Source organism: Podarcis filfolensis (assembly GCF_964270895.1).
Source record: "Podarcis filfolensis genome assembly, chromosome: 2".
Taxonomy (NCBI): Eukaryota; Metazoa; Chordata; class Lepidosauria; order Squamata; family Lacertidae; genus Podarcis; species Podarcis filfolensis.
Genome location: NC_139605.1, coordinates 51,660,192 through 51,683,884, shown reverse-complemented (window position 1 = coordinate 51,683,884; position 23,693 = coordinate 51,660,192). Strand labels below are relative to the sequence as shown.

At 42.7% G+C, this 23,693-nt stretch overlaps 1 protein-coding gene and 1 long non-coding RNA gene across 14 annotated transcripts in view; one reads left to right on the top strand and one right to left on the bottom strand.

Annotated features, from left to right (window-relative positions):
* Positions 1–23,693, bottom strand: part of LOC310757736 (semaphorin-3D-like) — a 52,130-nt gene that overhangs the window by 8,535 nt on the left and 19,902 nt on the right. For 6 of the 13 annotated variants that reach the window (XR_014545446.1, XM_083603319.1, XM_083603313.1 and 3 more), the window contains 12 exons: positions 20,551–20,765; positions 18,536–18,727; positions 14,754–14,914; positions 14,475–14,537; positions 13,115–13,234; positions 11,173–11,275; positions 9,710–9,838; positions 8,384–8,529; positions 7,290–7,404; positions 3,447–3,591; positions 2,675–2,819; positions 1,925–2,147 (listed from right to left, as the gene is read on the bottom strand). Coding sequence is in view for 12 of the 13 variants with exons in the window: in XM_083603319.1 (XP_083459445.1) it covers positions 1,925–2,147; positions 2,675–2,819; positions 3,447–3,591; positions 7,290–7,404; positions 8,384–8,529; positions 9,710–9,838; positions 11,173–11,275; positions 13,115–13,234; positions 14,475–14,537; positions 14,754–14,914; positions 18,536–18,727; positions 20,551–20,686 (1,678 nt within the window). In the remaining variant the exon portion in view is untranslated. Of the gene's footprint in view, positions 1–1,924; positions 2,148–2,674; positions 2,820–3,446; positions 3,592–7,289; positions 7,405–8,383; positions 8,530–9,709; positions 9,839–11,172; positions 11,276–13,114; positions 13,235–14,474; positions 14,538–14,753; positions 14,915–18,120; positions 18,248–18,535; positions 18,728–20,550; positions 20,766–23,693 lie in introns of those variants that run through there. The other 7 variants (XM_083603314.1, XM_083603324.1, XM_083603322.1 and 4 more) reach the window with 5 other exon arrangements.
* LOC310757899 lies at positions 18,756–23,209 on the top strand. The gene is made up of 3 exons (XR_014545554.1): positions 18,756–19,119; positions 21,985–22,104; positions 23,140–23,209. It is a non-coding gene; the product is annotated as an uncharacterized lncRNA (long non-coding RNA).

Sequence of the window (23,693 nt, the reverse complement as noted above, 5' to 3'; positions counted from 1 at the left end):
CAAAGCATTTTATTTGAGCAAGTCCAGTAAACTATCTCTGAAAGAAGCCAGTGTTGGATACTCCAAGGTATGAAGAACAGGATGTTAGAAACGATGCACCCATTGTTCCTGTATTACTCTCAGCATGCAGCAGAGGCTTCAGAACACCATGAGTGCTACACAGCTTTGCATGCAGAAGGTCCCAGCTTCTAATGCTACAATTCCATGATTCTATTAATCCCTGGCATCTCCTGTCAAGGCTTGGAATGTCCTCTGACTGAAGCCCTGGAGAGCTGCTGTCAATCAGTGTAAACAATACTGAATTAGATGCTTTGGTAATATGTGATACATGATTAATAAATAATAATAGTTGTTCAATGCACAACACCGCTGAACACTGACGATATCCCACAACTTTCTTCCATAATCTTTTGTATGGAAGATTTTCATATGGAAGGTATTCCATAGCAATAATAATGTGTTATTTCCATACAATTTTTTGGCTGTGTTAAGTCTTTCTTGGGATATCACGATCAGATTAGTTGCATGCTGTGCTCAAGATGTGGACTCATCAAGCATATTTATATAGAGCTATTATGATATTTTCTTTGTTATATTTCATCTCTTTGCTAATAATTTCTAGCATTGTTTTGATAGCTGCAATGTAGCAAGCTGATGTTTTCAGTGATCCCTATCCAAAATGACAGCCTGTAGTTTCTGGAATCCTACTTTACATTTTTATATTTGTTTAAAATGTGCATCTTTCAATACTTAGTAGAGAATCAGATTTTTACTGGTAGGCAGTGCTTTTTTCTGGGGATACTCAAGGGTACACAGTACCGGCACCGTTCTCCCCCCCCCCCATAAGAAAGCACTGCTAGTAGGAAAATTATGCTTCAATTAGCAATCAGAAGGGTCACTTCTTATTTCAGATTATACTCATGTTAATAAATAAAAACACTGACAAAAACTGCAACAAGGCTTTGCAATAAATAGAATGGCAGTGTACCAAGAATGCCCACTCATGGGCTGGTGACAGCCAGTACTGGCGCACTGCTCTTTCCCTTTAAAGAGCAGAAAGAGATCAGCATGACATGGGTGGGGAGGGGTGAAATGGATCTTCCTCCTCATCCATAACCTCCTTCCTACATTTGCTTCTCTCCAGCTATGTTTCTCCAAGTGGGGATCTGCAATAGGAAGCAACCCTCATGGGGAGAAAAATGGTGAGGGAAAGAGGTTCAAGGCCACAAACACAGGCAGTGGAAAGAAGTGGCTTCCATCACCACACTCCTATGCTGTAGTATCCATTTAAAAATTCCCCTCTCCAAGCCCTGCTGTTTTGTAGACATTTTGCATGATTTGGGTTGAATCATGCCACCATATCTAATTGCACCCTAAGTCTCAAGTGGACAAATACCGGTAATTGTAATGTAACAGTTAGCAAAAACTCTCACTTTCAGTTTCTTGTTAGGCCATTCTAAAACTCTTCTTTGCTCTGAAGTCAATCCATCAAATTTGATGGCTATACTTCCAACAAGTTGCTTAGGATGTTTAGGATCACAACCTTGAACCTCTTTAGCCTGGTACCTCAAATCCTTCCCTCTCAACCTCTGGAGCTCCTATCTGATCTAATGCAGTACCTACTGAGGTGAGATTCTTAGGGACAGGCAGTTCTTTGTTAACAGCTTTCCAGAATAACATCAGGGACCATTTAAAAATATAAAGTTGTCAGATTATCTTAAAGCATTTTGACTGGGCAAACTCCTAAATTACTGTGACAACCTCTCTTCCTTCATCATGACATCATGACGTTTGGGCACTACCATCCCTCGCCTTCCTTTGCCTGCTGAGCTGGAAAGGACACATAAAGGGCCCATGGAAAAAAGACCACTGTGATGTAGTGTGTCACAAAGAGAGGCGGACATCTTTAGCTAGCACCCTCTACCTGTTCCAAGGAAGAGGACATCAACAGGTCCAGCCTCTGTCTCCACTCTGTCCACCAGCATCTGCTTGATCTGGAAGGCTACATTGGCTCTCATCAGAACAGGCTTCCAGTGGAGTGGATAGACAGGGTCCCACATCAGATGGTGGGTGCGCATGAAGCCAATCACTTCATCAGGGAAATCCTTTGTTGACTGGAGGAGTGGGTCATATGTTTCACTGGGACACTGGCAGAGAAAGAATGAGGACATAAAAAGAGGGAAAGGATACAAGACAGTACAGGATTCAAGTTCCACAATAAGTAGCCTTCTTGTTCTGTAGCAGCAAAATAACGAAAGCAATGGGGGTACCTTAGAGCCTTCCAATATGTGGCTGTCTCCTAGTTCTTTCCAACCTCCCTATTTATGGGCTGGCAAAAAAAGTCTTCATGACAATTCATCAGCATTTTAGTACAAATTTATACTAACGTTCCTATGCAATTTTGCCTACTTTACACCTTTTTGCAAAGCAACTTTCCCTAACTAACAATGCATTTGTGTATGTCATTTTCACTACTATAGGAATTCTAAGCACACTTTACTCCAGTATGTGCATTGCAAAATGTGGAAAACTGCAAGTGCTGAAGGAAGGCTGTTTTGTTTTGTTTTTATTGTTCCAGAAAGTGCAAGTTAGTTAGGCTCACCTTTAAATGCAAACTGAATCAGATTCTGAACTCCCCATCCCCGGCTGAAATTTTTGTGTTTTAAAGACGTACCGTTCCAGGGCGGGGGTAGGGTATCCGTCCCCTGAATTCCACCCACTGATAGTCCAAGCCTTCCTTATGTGCAAAGGGTCCATTGAAAGCAGCCCGAATGGCTGCCAAAGAGTAAACACACACAGCAGAACCACTAAAAATGCCACTGGGAAAGAAGAGGGGGGAAAGGTAACTGGCAAATCCTAGAATCATACTCTACTGATGCTGTGGCTATATGATACTTGCATTGTGCGCACCTGAAAAACTGTTACGTTGAAAGGTTTCTGCCTTAGAAAATGGGCACTTTATTCAAGGATTTGGAGGACCTCAGGTTCCCTACCTCTGCATTAAATCATCACAGATTTATCTGTGTCTATCTTTAAAGAATTAGTTTCCCTTCAAATGATGTTCTTTTAACACTTCCTGCATTCCAGCATTGATTCAGAGAAGCACTTTGTTCTCACTAACTGTCCTCCATGTTGATCTTTGCTTTGTGGAGTGTTGTGTTTCGTAATGGAATACTGCACAAAAACCCATCCCACCTCCCCCATGTCTATGAGTGGCTTAGCACAAGGTGTACTACATTTTGCAAGTATTTGGACTTGGGGAGAGCAATTGTCTGGTAGTGCCTTTTCATGCCTCCAATTCAGAGCCAAGGAAACTCATTGCATAAGGTATCTGTGCACAAGCACTGTGTTTAAATGATGTGTTAGCCTTTCTCAATGCTGAAGTAAACCTGGTGCTTGCACAATGAGTCAATTTCCTGATGTGGGTTGTTCATCATAACACTCACCTTGACACTGTGAAGAGGCCATAAACGAGAGGGTTCTGTGCATTACGGGTGTGAAGGAGGAATACATCCTCTGGAAAGAAACATTGGGGCGGGGAACACATGAGATGAGGAGGTCTGTGGTTGGCTGCTAGAACCATCTTGAAGACTGAACACAAGGGAGAGCTCTAATCATAACAATGTCTCCATCCTTATGGCAATTGCAGCTTCAGCTCCAAAAACCCTAACACCACCTAGGCAGGTACTTCAGCAGCTGTTAAGACAGAGTCGGGGGGAACTGGTGGGCAGAACACATCAAATCCTGCTGTATTAGTTATGACCAGAATGGTGTATCCTCTGCACTAGAAAAATTAAAATTCTGTGCCAAGAGTATTAGCCCAAGATAAGTTGAATTCTATACCCTGGATAAACTAGAAACTAGTGTGTCTTCCCAAACTATTTTGCTTAAAGGGGAATGCATGCATACCTACACACAACTATTAAATGGTAAATAATCAGAAAATAAAGCATCAATTATTAACTGTGCTATGTCTTGTATTAAATAATAAGGGTGTGGGTTGGGTAGTGACTGTGGTGTGCTTTGTTTTTGCTGCTGAAAATAGGGTATCATCAACTGAGTACTTAATGTCTGGTAAAATATCCTCGAGAAAAATGGGCTGAAAAAGGTTTCGCAGGAAAGTAAAACAATTTTGAATCAGGAGATATCAGCACAAGAAATAGAAGATGCCATTCAAGGCATGACGCTGGGCAAATCCCCGGGGCCGGATGGACTGACTTCTAAATATTATAAAGTTTTGAAGGAAGGACTGATACAGCCTTTGAAGGAAGTCTGTAATGAGATTATGGAGGGGAAAAGGGCACCTGATACGTGGAGTGAGGCCTATATCACACTTATACCAAAGACAGAGACTGAAAAGACTCAACTTAAAAACTACCGACCCATCTCGTTATTGAATGTGGATTACAAAATCTTTGCTGATATTTTAGCAAAGAGACTGAAAAGAGTTTTGATGGAGGAGATTCATGGGGACCAAGCGGGCTTTCTCCCAAAAAGGCATTTGTCGAACAATGTAAGGAATATAATTGACATTTTGGAAAAGCTGGAAGTGAATATAAACACTAAGGCGGTTTTGATATTTGTGGATGCCGAGAAAGCCTTTGACAACATTTCTTGGAGTTTTATGTTGAAGAACCTCCGGGGGATGGGGGTAGGCCAAGGGTTTGAGAATGGTATAGGTGCAATATACTCTGAACAGAAAGCGAAACTTATTGTAAATAATGTGGTTACAGAAGAGTTCAAGATTCAAAAAGGGACACGTCAGGGGTGCCCTATCTCCCCACTACTTTTTATATCGGTCCTGGAGGTTTTGCTTAATACGATTAGGAGGGACCAGTTGGTTAAAGGGATTCAGGTCGGAGCTAAACAATATAAACTGAGAGCATTTGCAGATGATTTAGTACTTACATTGCAAGAGCCAGAAGCTAGCACGAAAAGAGTTTTGGAAATAATTCAAGAGTTTGGTCAAATGGCAGGATTTAAATTGAATAAGTCTAAGACAAAGGTTTTGGAGAAAAATTTGACACAGATAGAAAAAGAAAGGTTTCAGAACGAGACAGGGTTGACTGTGGTTAAAAAAGTGAAATATTTGGGTATAAATATGACAGCTAAAAATGTGAATTTGTTTAAAGATAATTATGAAAAAACTTGGAGAGAAGTGAAAAAAGATTTGGAGATTTGGTCTAACTTAAAGCTTTCCTTGTTAGGCCGTATTGCAGTTATAAAAATGAATGTATTGCCAAGAATGTTGTTTTTGTTCCAAGCATTGCAAATAATTGATAAAATGGACTGTTTCAAGAAGTGGCAAAAAGACATATCTAAATTTGTCTGGCAGGGCAAAAAGCCCAGAATTAAATTTAAGATATTAACGGATTCAAAGGAAAGAGGGGGGTTTGCCCTGCCAGACTTTAAATTGTACTATGAAGCGGCAGCTTTCTGCTGGCTGAAAGAATGGCTGCTTCTTGAAAACACAGACATTTTGGATTTGGAAGGTTTTAACAATATTTTTGGGTGGCATGCATATTTGTGGTATGACAAGGTTAAAGCACATAAAAGTTTTAAAAATCATATTGTCAGAAAAGCACTATTAAATGTCTGGGTTAGATATAAAGATTTGCTGGAAAATAAAACTCCAAGGTGGCTGTCGCCAATGGAAGCTAAGGCAGTTAAAAAGTTAAATATGGAGTCCAAGTGGCCAAGATACTGGGAAATTTTGGAAAAGGAAGGGGACAAACTGAGATTGCAGAGCTTTGAGAAATTAAAAGGGAAGGTGAGAGATTGGCTGCACTATCATCAAATAAATGAAGCGTTTAAACTGGACAGTAAAATTGGCTTCCAGGTGGAAAAATCAAAATTGGAGACAGAACTGTTAGAACCCAGTACTAAGAATTTGTCAAAAATGTACAATTTGCTGCTGAAATGGAATACACAAGATGAAACGGTTAAATCAGCTATGATTAAGTGGGCTCAGGACATTGGTTATAATATTTTGTTTGCTGATTGGGAAAAGTTGTGGACCACCGGGATGAAATTTACGGCATGTAATGCCTTAAGAGAAAATATTATGAAAATGATATATAGGTGGTACATAACCCCAGTCAAGCTTGCAAAGATTTACCATTTGCCTGACAATAAATGTTGGAAATGTAAAGAAACTGAAGGTACATTTTTTCATCTCTGGTGGACTTGCCCGAAGATTAAGGCATTCTGGGAAATGATCTATAATGAACTTAAAAAGGTATTTAAATATACTTTCCCCAAGAAACCAGAGGCCTTTCTCTTGGGTATTGTCGGCCAAGGGGTGTTAAAGACGGATATAACTTTTTTTATGTATGCTACAACAGCAGCTAGAATACTCATCGCGAAGTACTGGAAGACGCAAGAGCTACCCACACTGGAAGAATGGCAGATGAAGGTGATAGACTACATGGGCTTGGCAGAAATGACGAGCAGAATCCGAAACCAGGGAAGAGAAGCAGTGCAAGAAGAATGGAAAAAATTCAAGGACTATTTAAAGAAATACTACAAAATTAATGAAAGTTAGAATGATGTTGGACTGGAAAGCAAATGGTTACTATTAGTAATGGTTAAGACAAGGAGAATAAGGAAGATTAGTTTAAATTTAAATTAAAATAAGGGAAGATTTGCTGAGTAATTGATAAGAAATTGGAATACAGAAATGGGAGGCATGAGGAAGTCGGGGAAGAAAGGTATAAGAAATTAGGATATGAAATGGTACATGTTTTTTTTTTGTTTTTTTTTTGTCTTTGTATGTTTATGTATGTTATGTTTATTTGGAAAAAAATAAAAATATTATAAAAAAAAAAGATAATGTCTGGTAAAATATTGTTGTGTATTAATGAACCCTCAGTGCTCTTGCAGCAGTGGCCACATTTCCCATTTCTGATTTCTGATCACAGTGGACTGCACATTGGAAAATAGTCCCTCCCCAGAAAGAAGTACAATCACAAGTACTGGTCTGCTCACCTCAGAGTGAAAAGTGCAGGTTTGGTGGAAAAGAACTTTCAAATTAAGCATGTGTGGATTAAGAAATAATGTCCTCACCCCAATACATATGATGATGGCCATCCAACCATTGAGAAAGTAAAATGGAGGAACTTCCTTCCCACAGATTCACCCACTCACTCAAGCAAGGTTCAAGGTGGGGCAGAGAGGAAGGCATGGAAAAACAATGCTGAACCAGTACTGCAGGATGCAAGTCACTCCCACCAATAATAGTAATCACTGATTACCAGAGGAAAGAATGAGAGAACGCAAAGCAAACTTACCCAGCTGATCAAAGTGTGTTTCGGTGCCCTGCAGACCTGGAATGGAGCAAACCAGCCGGGCTTTTAGGAATGTGCTCCAACGATTGATGAGGCTGTGCTTCCCACCAACATCATTCTGCCAGCCACAAAGAGGAGCCAGTCAGGACTATAATCTCCTCATCCATTTATGGAAAGCCTATGTCCCTATCCCAAGCTGGAATCAACCCTATCATGGTCACACAACTGGCGTGTCTTAAAACTTCGGATGATTAGAATTGTCCAGCCCTTCTGGCAGAAGTGGAACACCCAAAGGGCCATTTCCCCCTAGTTCAATGCAGAAGGAAATCCTATGGAGTCCCAAGTCAACATGGGATTGCAACCGTAACATGGCTGCAACCTCAGGCTGGTTCTCAATGCACACCTTCTGATTTCAAGGTGGTTGTTCTGCCTGATGAAAAGAATGCTTATCAGATGAGTACCATGTTCCAAGACACAGGGAGAAGGAAAATTATCCACATTGGAAGCTGCAGAACAGGGATGGGAAGCCTCTGGCTCTCCAGATTACAACTTCCACCATCCCTGACCATTGACTATACTGGCTGGGGCTGATGTGAGTTGGAGTCTTCATCAAGCACAAACTCTGTATGCAAAATGAAAGTATATTGCACACTAAATATCTCAAAGCAATGTGTAATATAGCACAAAATAATACAAAGTCAAAGAATATATGTACCAGACTCAAATCAATATTTGAGATATATATGCAATCTTACAAATTCGATGTTACCAAGTTCAAGAGTGAGTTGTATGAGTTGGAGTCCATCAACATCTAGAAATCCAGAGGTTCCCAACTCCCATCATAAGAGGAGGAACAAAAGATTTTATGTACCCAGCATCTGGGTACCAGTGTCACTCTGAGAAGGATTCACATTCAGACAAAAAGCAGGTCATCCCACTGGGGTGGGGAGGTAGCGCTCAGTATCCCTTTCTGGCCTGTTAAAAGCATGATCATAATGGCAAACACTAAATATTCAAACCAGCAAGCAATGGTTCCTATAGGCTGAGTTGATTCTTTGAATCACAGCTGGTTTGTCCAGTTGACTCCCCTCACTGACCTTGCAGACCCGTGCCACCCGGGTATAGATGCGCCTTCTCTCCCACTGTCCAGCTTCCACTGCAGTCTCCCGGAAAAAGAAGTACACCTTATCATCATCATGGTTGTAGGTGTCGGGAATAGCATAGGCACCAATAAACACAGGCTCTGCAAGGAGGGAAATTCAGTTAAAAGTCAAAGGATCACATAATTTTAGAGTTGGAAGGGATTCCAAGGTCACCCCTGCAATGCAAAAATCAAGGAGTCACAGCTACAATTCAGTTAAAAATTGCTGACATAACAATATATATACCTGTATATGTATGAATAAATGATTTTTAAAAATCAAGGTAACAATAAAAGAGGATAACTACGGTTGCAAAAAAAATTCAAAAGGACAAAAGAAAACTCACAATTATGAAAATCGTGGGCTCCCTGTCCTTTTTTTGCCAGCTGAGGCAGGAAGGTGTTGCTACCCTGGCTGCTGCCCTGCTGCTGAAGCGCCCCTTTCCAGGGTAGCATGGCTATAGGAGCGGAGGCTTCTGGTGATATCTTGCCCCACATTTTTATGTCCCACATGTTCCTCCACAATCCCTCTGAATGTAGAGTGGCTCAGGGAAACATTTCTACCCATCTCCTGTTCTCTGGTCAATCAGTTCTCTGCACTACTCAGTCAATCTCAGTCCAGAAGTATCACTATCACCAAGAGATCCCACCCATTTCTCTCCAGGCAGAAAAAACTATTGAGTTAATTTGTGTGCCAATGTAAATCTGTTCATCCATTTTGGATTTTGTTGTTTAAAGACTGAGTTTAATATACGAAACAGACCTACAATATTTCCCTCAACTTGCTTTGCTTGGAAAGAAGGACATGTCTGCTTCACCAATTGCACATAAAGAACTTTTAATATTCCTCCACATGCATGGAAATGACCATGCAATGGGCATGGACAGTAGCCCTGGCTGAAAAGCTGACATGCCAAATTCATGCTACCAAAGGGAATTCTAACCCCCATCCTTTCTATAATGTATGGCAACTGTTTTCATTATTATATGGGCCAAGAAGAATATGTTTATAACTCCCTGAGATCTCATGGTAATACATGCAAATATTTTTTGGAGTGAACTGTAAGAATTTGGTTTGATATTTTTAGGCGATGGGGTTGAAGTGTTGTGAGTTATCCTCCCTTCTGTTATCATGATGGCAACACAGTCACATTAGCTGGTTTAGGTTCCACATCCTTGCTGTATCACTCTGTAGGTGAAGAGCTACATGCACAATAATGGCAGACTTGTTGGCTAACAGAGATCATATTCTGAGCAGCTGCTTCTGCCATCACCCACTTACCATTTAACCAGTAGTCCTGGTTCTGTTCTGTCCGGATGTAGTTCTGGTCAACCCTGTCAAGCTGTGTACGGAAAAAAGCAGCACTGCTGCCCATGAAGTCAACAGAAGTGCCTGAATAAAACTCCCCATCTGTCAAATCCAAAAAAGAAAAAAAATATATTGGCAGAAAACCTACATTCCAGATCTCTAAGGAAGTTTATTTCGCTTCATGCCTACACTCTGCACATTTTAAGTAAGAAAAATAATATTGGGCTAACAATTTATGTATGATTGCTCTCTGACGCCGCCTCAGTGTTCAACAAATAGAAAAGTCCTCACTCAGTATGGAGATGCATTAATGGGAAAGAGGATTAATATATCAGAGACAGGGGTGCCCAAGAACGTTTTGCTGTTGTAGGCAAAATGCCCTGCTGATGCTCTGCCAACACTGCTCCCAACAGATTTGGACCTCCTCCCTGCCCTTGCCACAGTGCCCGCACTGCTGCCTGCACCACCACCACAACTGCACCCTCGCCACAATGCTACAGTGGTGGTGAGGGTGCCATGTTAGGGCAAGGGCATTGGACATTGTGGCAGCAGCAGTGGTGGCATGGGTGAAGCTGTGGCAGGGCTTCCAGTGGTGGAGCGGATGGATCTGCTGCCTGAAACAATTTTTTTTGCCTTGACCCATGGAAGTGCTGGCCTTGACCAGAGAGTGGGGAACCTTTATCCACATGAGGACCACATTCCCTTCTGGGTGACCTTCGGGGAGGGGGGCACACGTCAGTGGTGGGCAGGGCAGGAGTAAAGTCAGCAGAGCAATGAATGTGCATTTTAGTCTTTTGAACAGGGTTAGTTTCTTCATGATCACACTTCCTTCTCTATCATCCACGTAGACAAGCAGGAAGTTCAGGGGCACATTTCAGCCAGACAGAAACACCCAAGGAGGATGGCAAAATAGGGCTGAGGGGTGTGACTTGGGAGGGGGTGTGGCCTGGGGAGAGTTCCAAGGGCCGGACAGAGAGGAGGGCCACATGTGCTCCCTGTGCTTGAGGTTCCCCATTTCTGCCACTGAAGAAAGGAGGCACACAGAGACAAAGATTGCCAAAGCCACTGCTGGAACTAAACCTGTTAATATATATTGCATTTGTCTTAAATGATCCTAGCGTATATTGGGTTGGATCCACTTGTGCTCTAATTGATCCACATTAGTGAAAAGGGGAGGGAGGCCATTTTTGCTTATTCCCTCTTCCCTCTCCCCCACCTCAAAATATGAAGAAGTTTGGGGGACCTTTTGGAACAGTGTGGTCGGTGGCCTGCAGGATAAAGGAAGATCTGGAAAAATGGATGCTTCTTCCTCCTGACTTTGGGTCCTAAAAGCCTCTGCTGAATCAAATAGCGTTCTGTCAGTCGAGGGATGCTATTGGATACAAGAAGCCACTGTCTAGGTTTCGTGCCTGCTTTCTGTTCACAGTCCCTCTTACCTATGAGCAGCCCTGTGAAAGGCTCATGGGGGCTGTATGGACACTTGCCTCTTCCAGATTCTATGGAGGACGTCACCAGCTGCATAGCTGGCACCACTGGTTCCTGCAGAGGACCATGGAAAAGATTTCATAAGCATCACTGTAAACAGAGCCGTCATGCTCACAGCAGAGATTGTTTTACACTTCAAATAAATTGGCTCAACAGTCCTGGCTGCTCTCCAGGGAACCTCCTGAACTAGAGAGTTTTAAGGTGCAGGCTGTTATTTTAACCACTGTCATCACCCCTTTCCACTCTCTTTGCTCCACCCAAACTATTTGCCACAGGAGTATCTTACTGTGGTGCACTTGTCACCTGCAAGTGATACCCATTTCAGTGTGGACTATGTGGATGGTTCTGTAGGGGCCCAAATGGATGGGTGGCATGTGGCATGTGGCTAGACTAAATTATTTTTGGTCTTCTCCACCTCTATGACTCAAATAGTCAGCACTACCTACCTTGCCTTTGGTGCTAAAGTTGTAAAAGTGCTTTAGGCGTGCTGTGAAGCTTTTCCACAGAGTTGCAACCTCACAGAAGTTCCAGATTGGTTGTTTTCTCAGTGCTATGGAGCTGCCCTTTACTGAACATACTTGAAAAATTTATCATACAGTTGGAACTCTAATGATGCAGGCCAGGAGAGTTATTTATTTTGCTTCTCTTTACTTTGAAGTGAATAAGAAAATCCTATCTAGTCTAGCATCTTGTTCTCACAGTGGCCAACAAGACACTTAAATGAAGTTTGAAAGAGGACTCTCCCAAACTGTGATTCCCAGCAACCGGCATTCAGAGGGCTGAGTCTAGAAAAGCAGAAGGTTAACCTGTTGGATGGTCTGAAGTTCCTCTCTCTTCTTTATACTGTACTTTACATCACCAAAAAGGCCTCAGCCTCCCATGTACATTGTGCATTTGTGTGCTTTGGGCTTTCTTGCCCAAAGTGTTTCAGTTCCCATTTCTCCACTGCCCTTTAACACTACCTTTGGCTGTTTTTTCACGGATTGCCATTTGCTCGTGATTCAGCAGTAAAGAATGAGTTTTTGCAGGGAAAGATCCAGAGCAAAAGAAACAACAACATTCAGATACAGAGCTTTAAAGCGTGGACCAGGCCTGGAAAGCATGGAGGAAATGTAAGTGTGGAAAAGCCTTACACATCTTAAACAGGCAATTTCCTTAGGAGAGACCATCACCGTAAATTAACAGGATTAATGAGGTGATTGATTTGAAGCTCTTTGAAACCTTGAAATCAGGTATAAAAATACTAAGCAATATGGTGCCCACTTATTATTTGTACTCGTATTGTGCTAATCCAAAGAATTTGGCCTTTGACCAACATAATCCAAAGAGTCAAGAACGGCCTTAAGCCTGTGTCTAGGGTATTATGCCAAAGTCTGACTGGAATTGGCGGGATTGGCCCAAGTGAACAGATTACAGGATTTCACCCACTGCTGGGATGGTTGCCATGGAGTTACTAGAGAGGGCAGAATGCTGGTGTGGAAGTTAATAATACCTGAAGAGAATAAGTGATTGTCTCCTAAATCCCTCATCACTTATTCATTCTGGGTATCTCTACAAAAAGTTTTTGTACTGTCTGCAGAAAGAGCAAATGCACAAGACATATTCTGAAAAAGGCTAGAAGAGTGGGCAGCTGTCCTCCTTCCTTACTGTGGAAAGTATCAGAAAAGAGTCTCAGTGAAAGAATTCCCTGTTCCTCAGAGAAGCAGGTGATATTGCAAAACACAGGTAAAAAGATAATGCTGGCTTTTTTCTCTGACGCAAGTCAATACGACAATCATTCCCCTGCTCTTAAATATACAATAGTAAGCACAGAGGGAGAAGTTGGATGCAGAATGAGTTATACAGCATTTAGATTCTGATACCTGTAATACTGGCCTTGTGGATGCAACTCACCTCCACTCCATCTCTGAGATATATGAAGGCACATATGGGCTGGTAGGAGCCTGTTCCACAGGCAAACACATGAGTGCTGTTGAAATGCTGGAGAAAGCGGATGAAATTGGCACATTCCATCTAGTAAAGGAGTCAAAGATGAAAAAGATGGCAGGATTTTACTTGGACATTTTTGGTTTGACCCAGTATTCCCACCATGAAAGGAAAGGAAGTATCTGACTTACAAGCTACACATCTAACGGTATTTGCTGGGCGATAGCTGGTTTTCAAAATCTGGTTTTCAAAACCAGCTAAACATTGCAATATATTGATATATCACGGTATCTGAAATAAGAAAGGAGCTATGCAGAGGCAAACAGGACAATGTCCTGGCAACTGCTACTACTTAAGGGTCTAAAACTGAGAAATGGTGATATTATCAATCACCTCATGGTGATATTGTGAGGTTTAGCTGCTGATAACTTTGCAATGTGTTGCTGGTGAGTTATTGCGATGTTTAGCTGGTGAGTTATCGCAGTGCTGAAAACCAAATATCGCCTAGCCCTTACACAAATTGTGATTCAGCAATATATTGCCAGCTCAAATATTATGAAACAATTATCATGATGTGAACTTCAAACTGATTTTGGATGATATATTGATATGTTGTCCAGCCCTACAAGCTACTGATGCTGGATTGAGCCCATAGCCTGATTTACTCATCTACTTACCATTTGAGAAGTTGCTCCTGCCTGTGCACATCCACAAATCACTAAACGAATGTCTTTATACAGTGGTACCTCGGGTTACATACGTTTCAGGTTACAGACACTTCAGGTTACAGACTCCGCTAACCCAGAAATAGTACCTCGGGTTAAGAACTTTGCTTCAGGATGAAAACAGAAATCATGCAGCGGCGGCGCAGCAGCAGGAGGCCCCGTTAGCTAAAGTGGTGCTTCAGGTTAAGAACGGACCTCCAGAACGAATTAAGTACATAACCAGAGGTACCACTGTACATTCTTAGCTACAATCCTATATCCTATACTTACATGGGAGTAAGCCTCAGTGAATTATAGACTATTAATTGTCCATTTGTATGAATGGCTTTAGAGCATGTAAGAATGTTTTTTTGTTTTTAGGATTTATGGTTTTTGTAGTATTTTATCTTATTTTTGTGTTGTATACTGCTTCGATGGCCTCAGGTTATAAAATAGTTTATAAATTTGTAAAATAATGATGGTGGTAATAAAAACATCAACATCAGTTCAGTGGGACTTACTTCTGAGTAAGCATGTATAGGATTGCATTGTAGTTAGTGATCACAGATTGTTCAGGAGGCACCTCAACCTAAACCATGGAGCCTAAAGTCCACCATTTTTACCTTAGGATTCTTCCCAGCCAGTCTGCAGTGCTCCATTTGCTCTCTAGGAGCTGGCCAGAAAATCTGGAAGAGAAAACACAACCAAGAATGTGGATGGAATCCATTACAGCAGTAAGTGGGATATGCACATGGGAAACGAGGTTCACACACCTAAAGAGACGTTCCTTCCACTTCTCTCCCCACACTCCCTGTATAGCACATGGACCAAATCCTGATGGCTATTTTCTGTTTTTCTCCCTTCCCACCCCACCCCAAAGCAACCTCCTTCGGCACTCTGACCTTCTGTGGCTCTTTGTTGGGGCTGTCAAGGTTGAGCAAAAAGATGTGGTCCTTAGCGCCTGCCATCAGCCATGCCCTCTTTTCGTCCACAAGTAGTGTCTGGAGTGCCAGCTCATCCTCAGAGTCCAAGAGCAGCTGAGAGCTGTTTGATCTCAGGAGGTCTGTAAGGTGGAGCATGCAAACAGAAATATGAAGATGGTGGGCTCATCCACACTTCTACCCTGCCTAGAAAGCACAAGTTGGTCCAAGTAGTTTCCTGCTTGTCTCATGCTTTCTAGGCATGGGTCTGTGTGGTTTTGCCTTTGCCCTGCCACTTTCCTCTAGAAAACCCACTCTTTAGCAATAAATCATAACAAACGGTAATCTGCGGAAAACCTAATTGCCATGCCTGCTCACTCTCTCCTGAGAACGATTTTCAGAAGCCGAATGTCTGGCACTGCTTCTATGGCTTCCGATTGGCTGCAGGATGCTCCTGCAGCCAATCAGAAACCGTGCCTTGGTTTTCGAACGGTTCCAGGAGTCAAACGGACTCCCGGAAGGCATTCTGTTAGAGAAAGCGTGTTCTCCTTCATGGAGAGCACGTGTTGCGGTGGCGTCTACTGAGCCACCCCCTTTGTTGCTGGGCAGGTTCTCTAAGATGGCCTGGGGGCAGCGATTGGTTTGCTGGGTTGCTGCGGACAAAGTTATGTTGCAATTTTGGTGGGAGGGGTAAAATGTTTAAATACTCTGCACGCAGCTTGGGACTTTCTCTTTGCTGCGTGCAACGGATCACCCGCCCACCCGCCCTAAAGTAAGGGGTTGATGCGTTGACCTTGCTATGCCTGTCATGGGGTCATCTGCCTTTGAGCAGGGGCCTGGTAGGAATTTTTCCATCTGGCAAATTGGCCGGCTGGGTGGTTTTTGCCTACTGCGTAGCAAATCGTCACAACATGTAAGGTTGCGGTTAGGCATTGGTTATAAATTGGTGGAGGAGGGGTTAGGATAGGCTGGGCCTGCCCCTCCATGGTTGCTGAGGAATGGGAATTCCTTTAAAGGAATCCTGGGGCTTGCCATCTTTTCGTCCAATCCCTGGAATGGGACTAGGGCCCGCAAGCCTTTGGGGAGCTTGCGGGTGAGAACTGAGGGCCTGTGACTCAGCTCCAATTCTCACCCGACTTGTTTTCCCACACTGGCTTTCGGTGGTGCCCGGAAGTCAGTTCTGTCCCCAGGCGGGGTGGGGGGGACGACAGATAGTCTTAACCAATGCCTAAACAACCACTCACGGTTTGTAATTGAATAAAGTTGTGGCCAAAATCATGCCAAAAATCTTAAACAAAATTACGTGTCCGTTGTGAGTTATTTGGGGGGTGGATTGGGGACCTCGACACGCAACCAAGGTACGACTGTACTTTTGTCCATTTACTGTATTTATTTCCCCCGATTTGAACTATAAAATGGTGATTTTCTTGAGTCAAAATGAGAGTACACCTAAACATTTATTAAAAAAAAAAGCACTGATAATCATAATAATGCAAGGAGCATTACTGAAAGACAAGAGATTGGGCCACTATGGTTAAAAATTTTAACAAGTCAGGGCTCTGAGAATGGAATTCTAGTGGGGAAATAGCCCAGAAAAAAACACAGTAAAGTGTTAAAACACAGTAAAGTGTTAGAAGTTGGTTCCTTTCCTGAATATGTTTTCTTCTTACCGGCTTTGAAGGGCTGAGTCAATCATAGGGGTGGGGCTGCAGCTCTTTAAAGAAGAGTTTGGATTTGATATCCCGCTTTATCACTACCCTAAGGAGTCTCAAAGCGGCTAACAATCTCCTTTCCCTTCCTCCCCCACAATAAACACCCTGTGAGGTGAGGCTGAGAGACTTCAAAGAAGTGTGACTAGCCCAAGGTCACCCAGCAGCTGCATGTGGAGGAGCAGAGAAGCGGACCCGGTTCACCAGATTACGAGACTACTGCTCTTAACCACTACACCACACAGGCCTATGTATATAGAGACACAACTGCCTATATGGTGGTGTGGGTGCAATATTAGTGTAGAACACTGACAGGAACAATGAGTAACCCATCAAGGGATGCAGTGTGTGGACTTTGCACTCTCTATGTGCAATTGTTGCTGGAGACAGATTGCATGTCACATGGAAATTAACTGATCCATATCACTTAAAAAAAAAACAAAAACATACCAGGGAAACCAGACTAAGAGCAGAGAACCATGTCTGAGAACCTTTATTGCTAAGTATACTTTCTTTCTGGCTCTTTCATTCGTTCCGTTTTCATTTGGGCAAGGGAGCCATGAGACAGAAACTGTGTGATGCTGTAGTGTAGACCCATCGCCCTTTGGCATATGTCCCTTCCATCCCATAGAAAGGTGGAGTCTGGCTGGGAGTGGGAGGGGAGACATGGCCATCCTCTTAGCAGCAGTTCAATAGGGATGAGCAGTGTTAGTGTGAAAGAGAATGAAAGTGACATCATCGTCTTATTGGGGCCGATTTTATACAAAAACTTCGGGAAGCACGCTTTTGAGTTGTGCAGAATACTTTCTCAAACAAAAGAAGGCTCCAAAACAAGGAACGAAAACAAGGAAACCTACCATGTTTTCATTCAATGCTTCTGTTTTTCTAGCTGTGATGACTATTTAAACAGAGAAAGAAAAAGGTCTGCCCCTCCTTGTGCTCTTGCCACTGCACTGGGCCCCACAATCCTGACACTCCCTATTGACAACACTAGGAAAGCCATCGTCTTGCTGCTGTGGTGGGCTATTGTTTTTGGCCTTATTCTCTCAAGCACATCTTTCCTTTGCACTCCCTGCCTTGAGTTTTCTCATTTCCTTTTGGCCAGCCCATCTGTTTCTTTCTCCCTCCCACCTATTCTACTCCCAGGGTGGAGGGCGCCTCCGAGGACTTTCCAAATGTAAACCCCGTCATTCCTTGTATCCTTGAACTTGGTTTGATATCTGTGAGTCACACCTCCTGCCATTGTCTTCATTGCCCCTTGGTCCTCTGCAAGCTGGGAACTTCCTTTTAGCTGAGACCAAATATTAAGCGTTTTTCTAGCATGTCTGACCCTAGTACACACTTTGAAGTTCTATTCCTATCCAGCTAAAGCCTCTCAGCTGTTTGCTTTTCAAAGAAAGCCAGATCGATTTGTTTAATTTTTGTGGCCTGTTATCACTGCTGGCAGTATATCTGAAACTCTGTGCTTTGGAAATGTTTGGCCCCATTGCAGACCACATTAATCTGGTGGTCTCTTTTTGTCTAAGTTTGCTTTCTATCACCCCATCCTAAAACCTCCATCTGTCAAACCACTTTCAGCTCTCTTTAAATCTATTGTTTATCTCCACTCTCTGAGTTCTAGTCAAGGAAATTAACTCTACCTAGAATTAGCAGTAATGCATCAAAGCTCCACTGCACCCATTAACTGGTACTTCCTTTGTAAATAAGATCCACCCGACTGTCTTGCATTTCTCTTATTGATCCTGCCTTTGGTTGTCTCCAGACTGCCTGCATTTTGTGGGAGAGATTGGCGTGCATAATGGAAATTTAGGCTTGTGCAATTAAATAGGATTAAAATGCTCTGTTGTCCTAGCACAACAAATTCAATTTATTTTAAATGACTTTTTGTGGTTAGGAGTGATGTAGAAATGTACTGAAAAGTGTGGAATGAAGGGATGATTAATGAGAAGATACATAAACACTGCACAAGCAAATTAGAATGAATGCCCCTTGCTGTATATCCTTCCCACAAACAAATCAGGATGAACGCTCAATAAAGACAAGATACAGTCCTACCTTGAATCCTGAACGCCTTGGTACTCGGACGTTTTGGCTCCCGAACGCTGCAAACCTGGAAGTGAGTTTTCTGGTTTGCGAACGTTCTTTGGAACCCGAATGTGTGACGGGGCTTCCGCGGCTTCCAGCTGGCTGCAGGCAGGGGCGTAGCAATGGAGATGCAGTAGGTGCAGCCTGCCCCTGGCGACCCCACTGAGGGAGATGACAAAATGGTGGCAGCACTCACCGTGGAGCCTGCAGCGCGCCTGAGCCACATGTCTCTCCTGGGAGTGATGTAGTGGCTTGAGCACCCGCAGGCTCTGCGCTGCCCCAAACAGTCTGCCTGTTGCCTCCCCCTCAGTTGTAGGGCAGCTGAGTGGGAGGAGGCAGGCAGACTCCTCTGAGGCCGTGTTGTGCCCCCGTGGGCGGCTGGCCCCGTCCCCAGGCACAGGGCACAGGGCACATGAGCTGCCCAAGGCACCCAATCGGCTTGCTCCACCGCTGGCTGCAGGAGCTTCCTGCAGCCAATCAGAAGCCGTGCTTTGGTTTCTGAACATTTTGGAAGTCAAACGGACTTCCGGAACGGATTCCATTTTACTTCCAAGGTATGACTGTATAGTCTAATCTCCATGTAGTTCTTTTTGTCCAAAACATGTTATGAATATTGGATGTATCTAATTTTTTTCTCTCAGCGCTATTACCTCCAAAGTAGCACTTTGCCGGGGTTGGTTGTCACTTTAAAAAAATGTACCTCTCACAAAATTTCAGTGAATATAATAGTCATGATAAGCAGAAAATAAGCTGGCGCACTTCCACCCATCACTGCACCCACAGGCCAGAAAAGTTTGCACATATAGAATTACTGCATGTTACAGCTCTGATTAGAAGTACTGGGCTTATGTCAAGGGGGAAAAAAGATTGCAGCCACCACACAATGTCTAGAAAATTGCTGCAAAAGAAAAAAGAAGCAAAATTTCACTGGTCTTATCAGCCCTAAAAAGGACTTCATAGACACAATATTTCCTGAGCTGCTTCTTTTTTAAGGGTATATGAAGTATTGGAGCATTTCTAGAGGGTAGAAGGGCTACTCATTGTTTTGCTCTTGATGTTTTAGGTGCTTCAGGAGACAGAGGCAACACTGTTGTGTGGAGCCCTCTCTGTTCAACAAAGGCATACCACAAAAAGTCTGAGTGCTGTAGAGAGAATTGCCTTGCCCTTTGCCTTTCTGGTATACAGGTTTTGGTTAGAGAACTGCATCACACCATTTAGAGAAGTGTGAATTTTGAGGAATAGTTGTGTTTTTATTTTTATTGTTTTGGGAGTGCAAATTAGGTAGGCTCACATTAAAACGCAAATCAAACCAATTCCGCTCCCATCCCTACCACTGTCCAATGTATCTTTGTGATGTTTGAGGCCACTGCATTTCACACAAAACTATCGCATTCAATGTGCCGACCAGTTTGTGGTGTTGACAGTATCATACTTACTCTCATCTACACAAGTTTGCCACTTGAAGAAGAAAAAAGAGAGAAGCAAAATCTCTGCCATACAAGCTAATTGGAAAAAAATGTCTAGATCCTCTGAATTGGTTGGCATTCGTCTGTCTCGGGAAACAATAGAAAAGTGCACCTTTGGGGGATCCTCTAGATCCCAACAGAATAAGTTAACATCTGCGCATCTATTGTGCTCACCTGGAAGGGCCCAGAGAGTTCACCTGCAAGTCATTTAAGATTAGAAAGTACAAAAGAGCAGAACAAAGAGTCTCAGATGGGCTGTTCATCCTATATTAATGTGGCTTGAATGGATTGCATATATTCAGATGCCTGAGGTAGTAGAAGAGGCTTAACTTTCAGAGAGGGTCACAGGATGAGGATTTTGGATTAGTGAATGTGACAAAGGGGAAGGTGTATGTGAGAACCCTTAGGTCAGATACACAGCCTGCATCTGCCTTGTCTTTGTCCTCCTGTGTGGATTAGTTATGGCTCAGGGTGTCCATCCTAGGAACTTACTTGAAAGACTGGCAAGACAAGTCCTACCTTGATATGAGAGGCGGAGGCGGGGGACCCACTGCTTCCAGGGAGTACCGTTCTCAACTGTCAGCAAAACAACCCAAGCCACTAGGACTACGTTGGTGGTGAAGCAGCAGCACCTACAGAAAGTCAAGCTGATCATCCCCTCGCCACAGTCAATAATTCCTATGTCAGCAATAATGTCTTGCTCATAGATGCATTTTCTTGCCAGAGAGAGTCACCTGAAAGATAAATGTAAAAGATTCCTTACTAGACTCACAGGTGCTAGGAGGTCTAGTGAATGTAGCCCAGTCATTCATTGTCCCAATTCCCCTTGAACCTTTCTGGGTGGGCTGGATCTGGCTACGTTTCTGATCTAGAAATATATTGGTAGCTAGCATATGAGAAGTGTAAATACTCAGGATGTTTAGGTTAAAACTACCATTTCAGTTACTTTAAGTGTGGGTCCCTCTGCATTCTGCTTTAAAGCAGAGGCTTTTCCTTCTGTTAAACAAAATGTCAAAATATTTCAGTTTTTCTTCTTTGTGATTGACTTATTTTCCCTTGTCCCGGTTCAGCCTTGGCAAGCTGCTATCCTGGCAACATGGATCCTGTCAGATTGTGGATAATTAAAAAAGGATGCACTTGTCTTGCCAAGACTTGAAACCTGATCTTATGCATATTTATTTGGGAATAGCGGTCTAACTCAGGGATGGGGAGCCTGCAGCTCTCTCTATTCAATAATATTGAATACTACACCTCCCATCATCCCTGCATTGGCCACTCTGGATGGGACTGATGGGGGATCAATCCCATTGGTCCCAATCAGCATGGCCAATGCTCAGGGATGATGGGAGGTTCAGTCACTGGAGAGCCACATGTTCCCCATTGTGGGTCTAATTGTGACAGTGACTAAATGTGACTCATACATTTGAACAAGGTTTGTGCTGGAGATGTATAAAGTGGGAGGTGAGCATGATTTAAAGCAGTAGGTGTAAAAAGGATGCCCTACTTTTCTCCTTTGATATGCCTGCCCATGAATGAATTTCTCTAAGCAGACTCCCTTCTGATCTCAGAGCTTAGCCAAAGGAAAAAGCAGTCCCTGCCCATTCTACACAAGAAATTGCCCCTTTTTATAGTTATTCAATGGATTTTATAAAAAGAAAACACATGGGCCTACTATGTCACATTTAGTTACCTACTAAAGTCCTGCTGAATGCAGTGGAACATACTTCACAAGGTTGTAGATTACAACTATATGTTTCTATAAACTTGGGAGAGGGGTACAGGACTGTGGCCCTCTAGATGTTGTTGGGACTCTAGCTCCTATCCATTGGTCACACTGGCTGGGGTTGATGAGAGTTGTGGTCCAAAAACATCTGGAGGGCCACAGGTTCTGTACTACAAACACTGAAATGTTTGCCAGAGGCAGGAAGTTCATTTTGACATTTTTTTCCATAGGGCTTGTGTTTGGAGATGACCCAGAGTGAAAGTAGATTCTGGCTCTCATTCTATGGAAGAAAATAAGTTCAAATGTAGGCAGGGAGGCCACAAAAGGGGCAGAGGAAACAGGAAGAACAGGTACAAACATGGTGCTTCCATGCCTTGTATACTATTGAAGGATGTTATGATCAGTCCATCAGTTAATATAAACTCTTCGTATGAGTATGGAAAGGTCCAGGTCGTTAGGATAAGGGAAGATGCCTGATGAAATTTGTCCTATTTTGGTGGCATCAAATTGTGAATGTTTTTCAGTGCTCAAAATCTATTTATACCAAGTGGGGGGAAATGTCCACATATGTCTCCAAATGAAAACTACATTTCTAAAAGTAGGATTTTGAAAACTGGCCACCAAAATCTTTGTGCTTAAAACAGTGTTTCCCAAAGTGGGCAATACTGCCCCCTGGGAGGTGCTGGAACAATCCAGGGGAGCAGTGGTAGTCTCAGGTGCAATTGGGGGGGCACTGAATAATGCTAAGGGGGTGGTGGAAGCATAAGGAAAGAGTAGAAGAAAATGATATTTGGAAAAACCATTTGTACATGTTTCATCTGTTGTGTAATGAGACTTATTGCCAGGTCGGATGCCAGCCCCGTAAGTAAGATTTAGGCAGAAATATAGATACATAAAAGAACACAAATTTGTCACTGCATCTTCCTGTTCGTTCACTTAAAGAAGGTAGATTTCCAGAAGGCTCTGAGGTTGGTTTGTTTTTTCTGAAAAGGGGTCAGTTTGGGATCCTCTGCCTTAGACAATAAAGGAAAGTATTAGGAGAGTAAGCAAGGTAAAGGTAAATGACCCCTAGACGGTTAGGTCCAGTCAAAGGCAACTATGGGGTATGGTACTAATCTTGCTTAGGGGGGTGGCGTTTGTTCACTGGGGGGTGGCGTTTGTTCACAGACAAACAATTATATACTAATATACAAAAGTATATATCAACTGGGAGCTTAATTTGTAATCCACAAGCCAGTTTAATTTGCTGCAAATAACTGCATTTAAGATTATGTAGCATCTCCTGTAATCCTAACATGGCATCACTGCTGTTACAGAAAAGCATTGTCTTCCATCCCATCATATGCAAAAATAATGCAATATTTCTAAAAATTTGAATCTGGCAGGAAGCCCTGGGCAGTGCCACACCTGATTATTGTTCTGGGAAACAACAGTGAAAGATCAACATTTTCTGCAGGACATGAAATGTGAAAGTAAAACATGTGAGTATTTGCCTCTTTATCTATTTATTTACAAGTTGTTTTTTTACCACATCCTCCCATCCTTCCACCTTAGGAGCACAGGTTGGTTTACAATAACAAGTGTATAACATGCAACCTATTACTGCTCAAAATATATATTTTAAAAAGAGCAACAAAAGAACTAAATAGACAATAGGATGCTTAATACTGACTCTGTTTGGGAACCCCTGAACTACATGATTCTGTAAATAGAAGCAGAAACTTGGTGCTATGGCTTGAAAAGGGAAGGCCTCTCCTTTTAAACAAGACAAATGCACAGTACATTATTTAATGTAACAGTGAATGATTGAAATGCAAAAACAATGTTGTTTCTTCATTTCTAAGAACTCACCTAAGGTTTTAGCAACTGCTCAGACTTATGTCTGATTAAACATGGTTAGAAACAGGCTAGAACTTGTATTTCACAGCATTGCTACTTG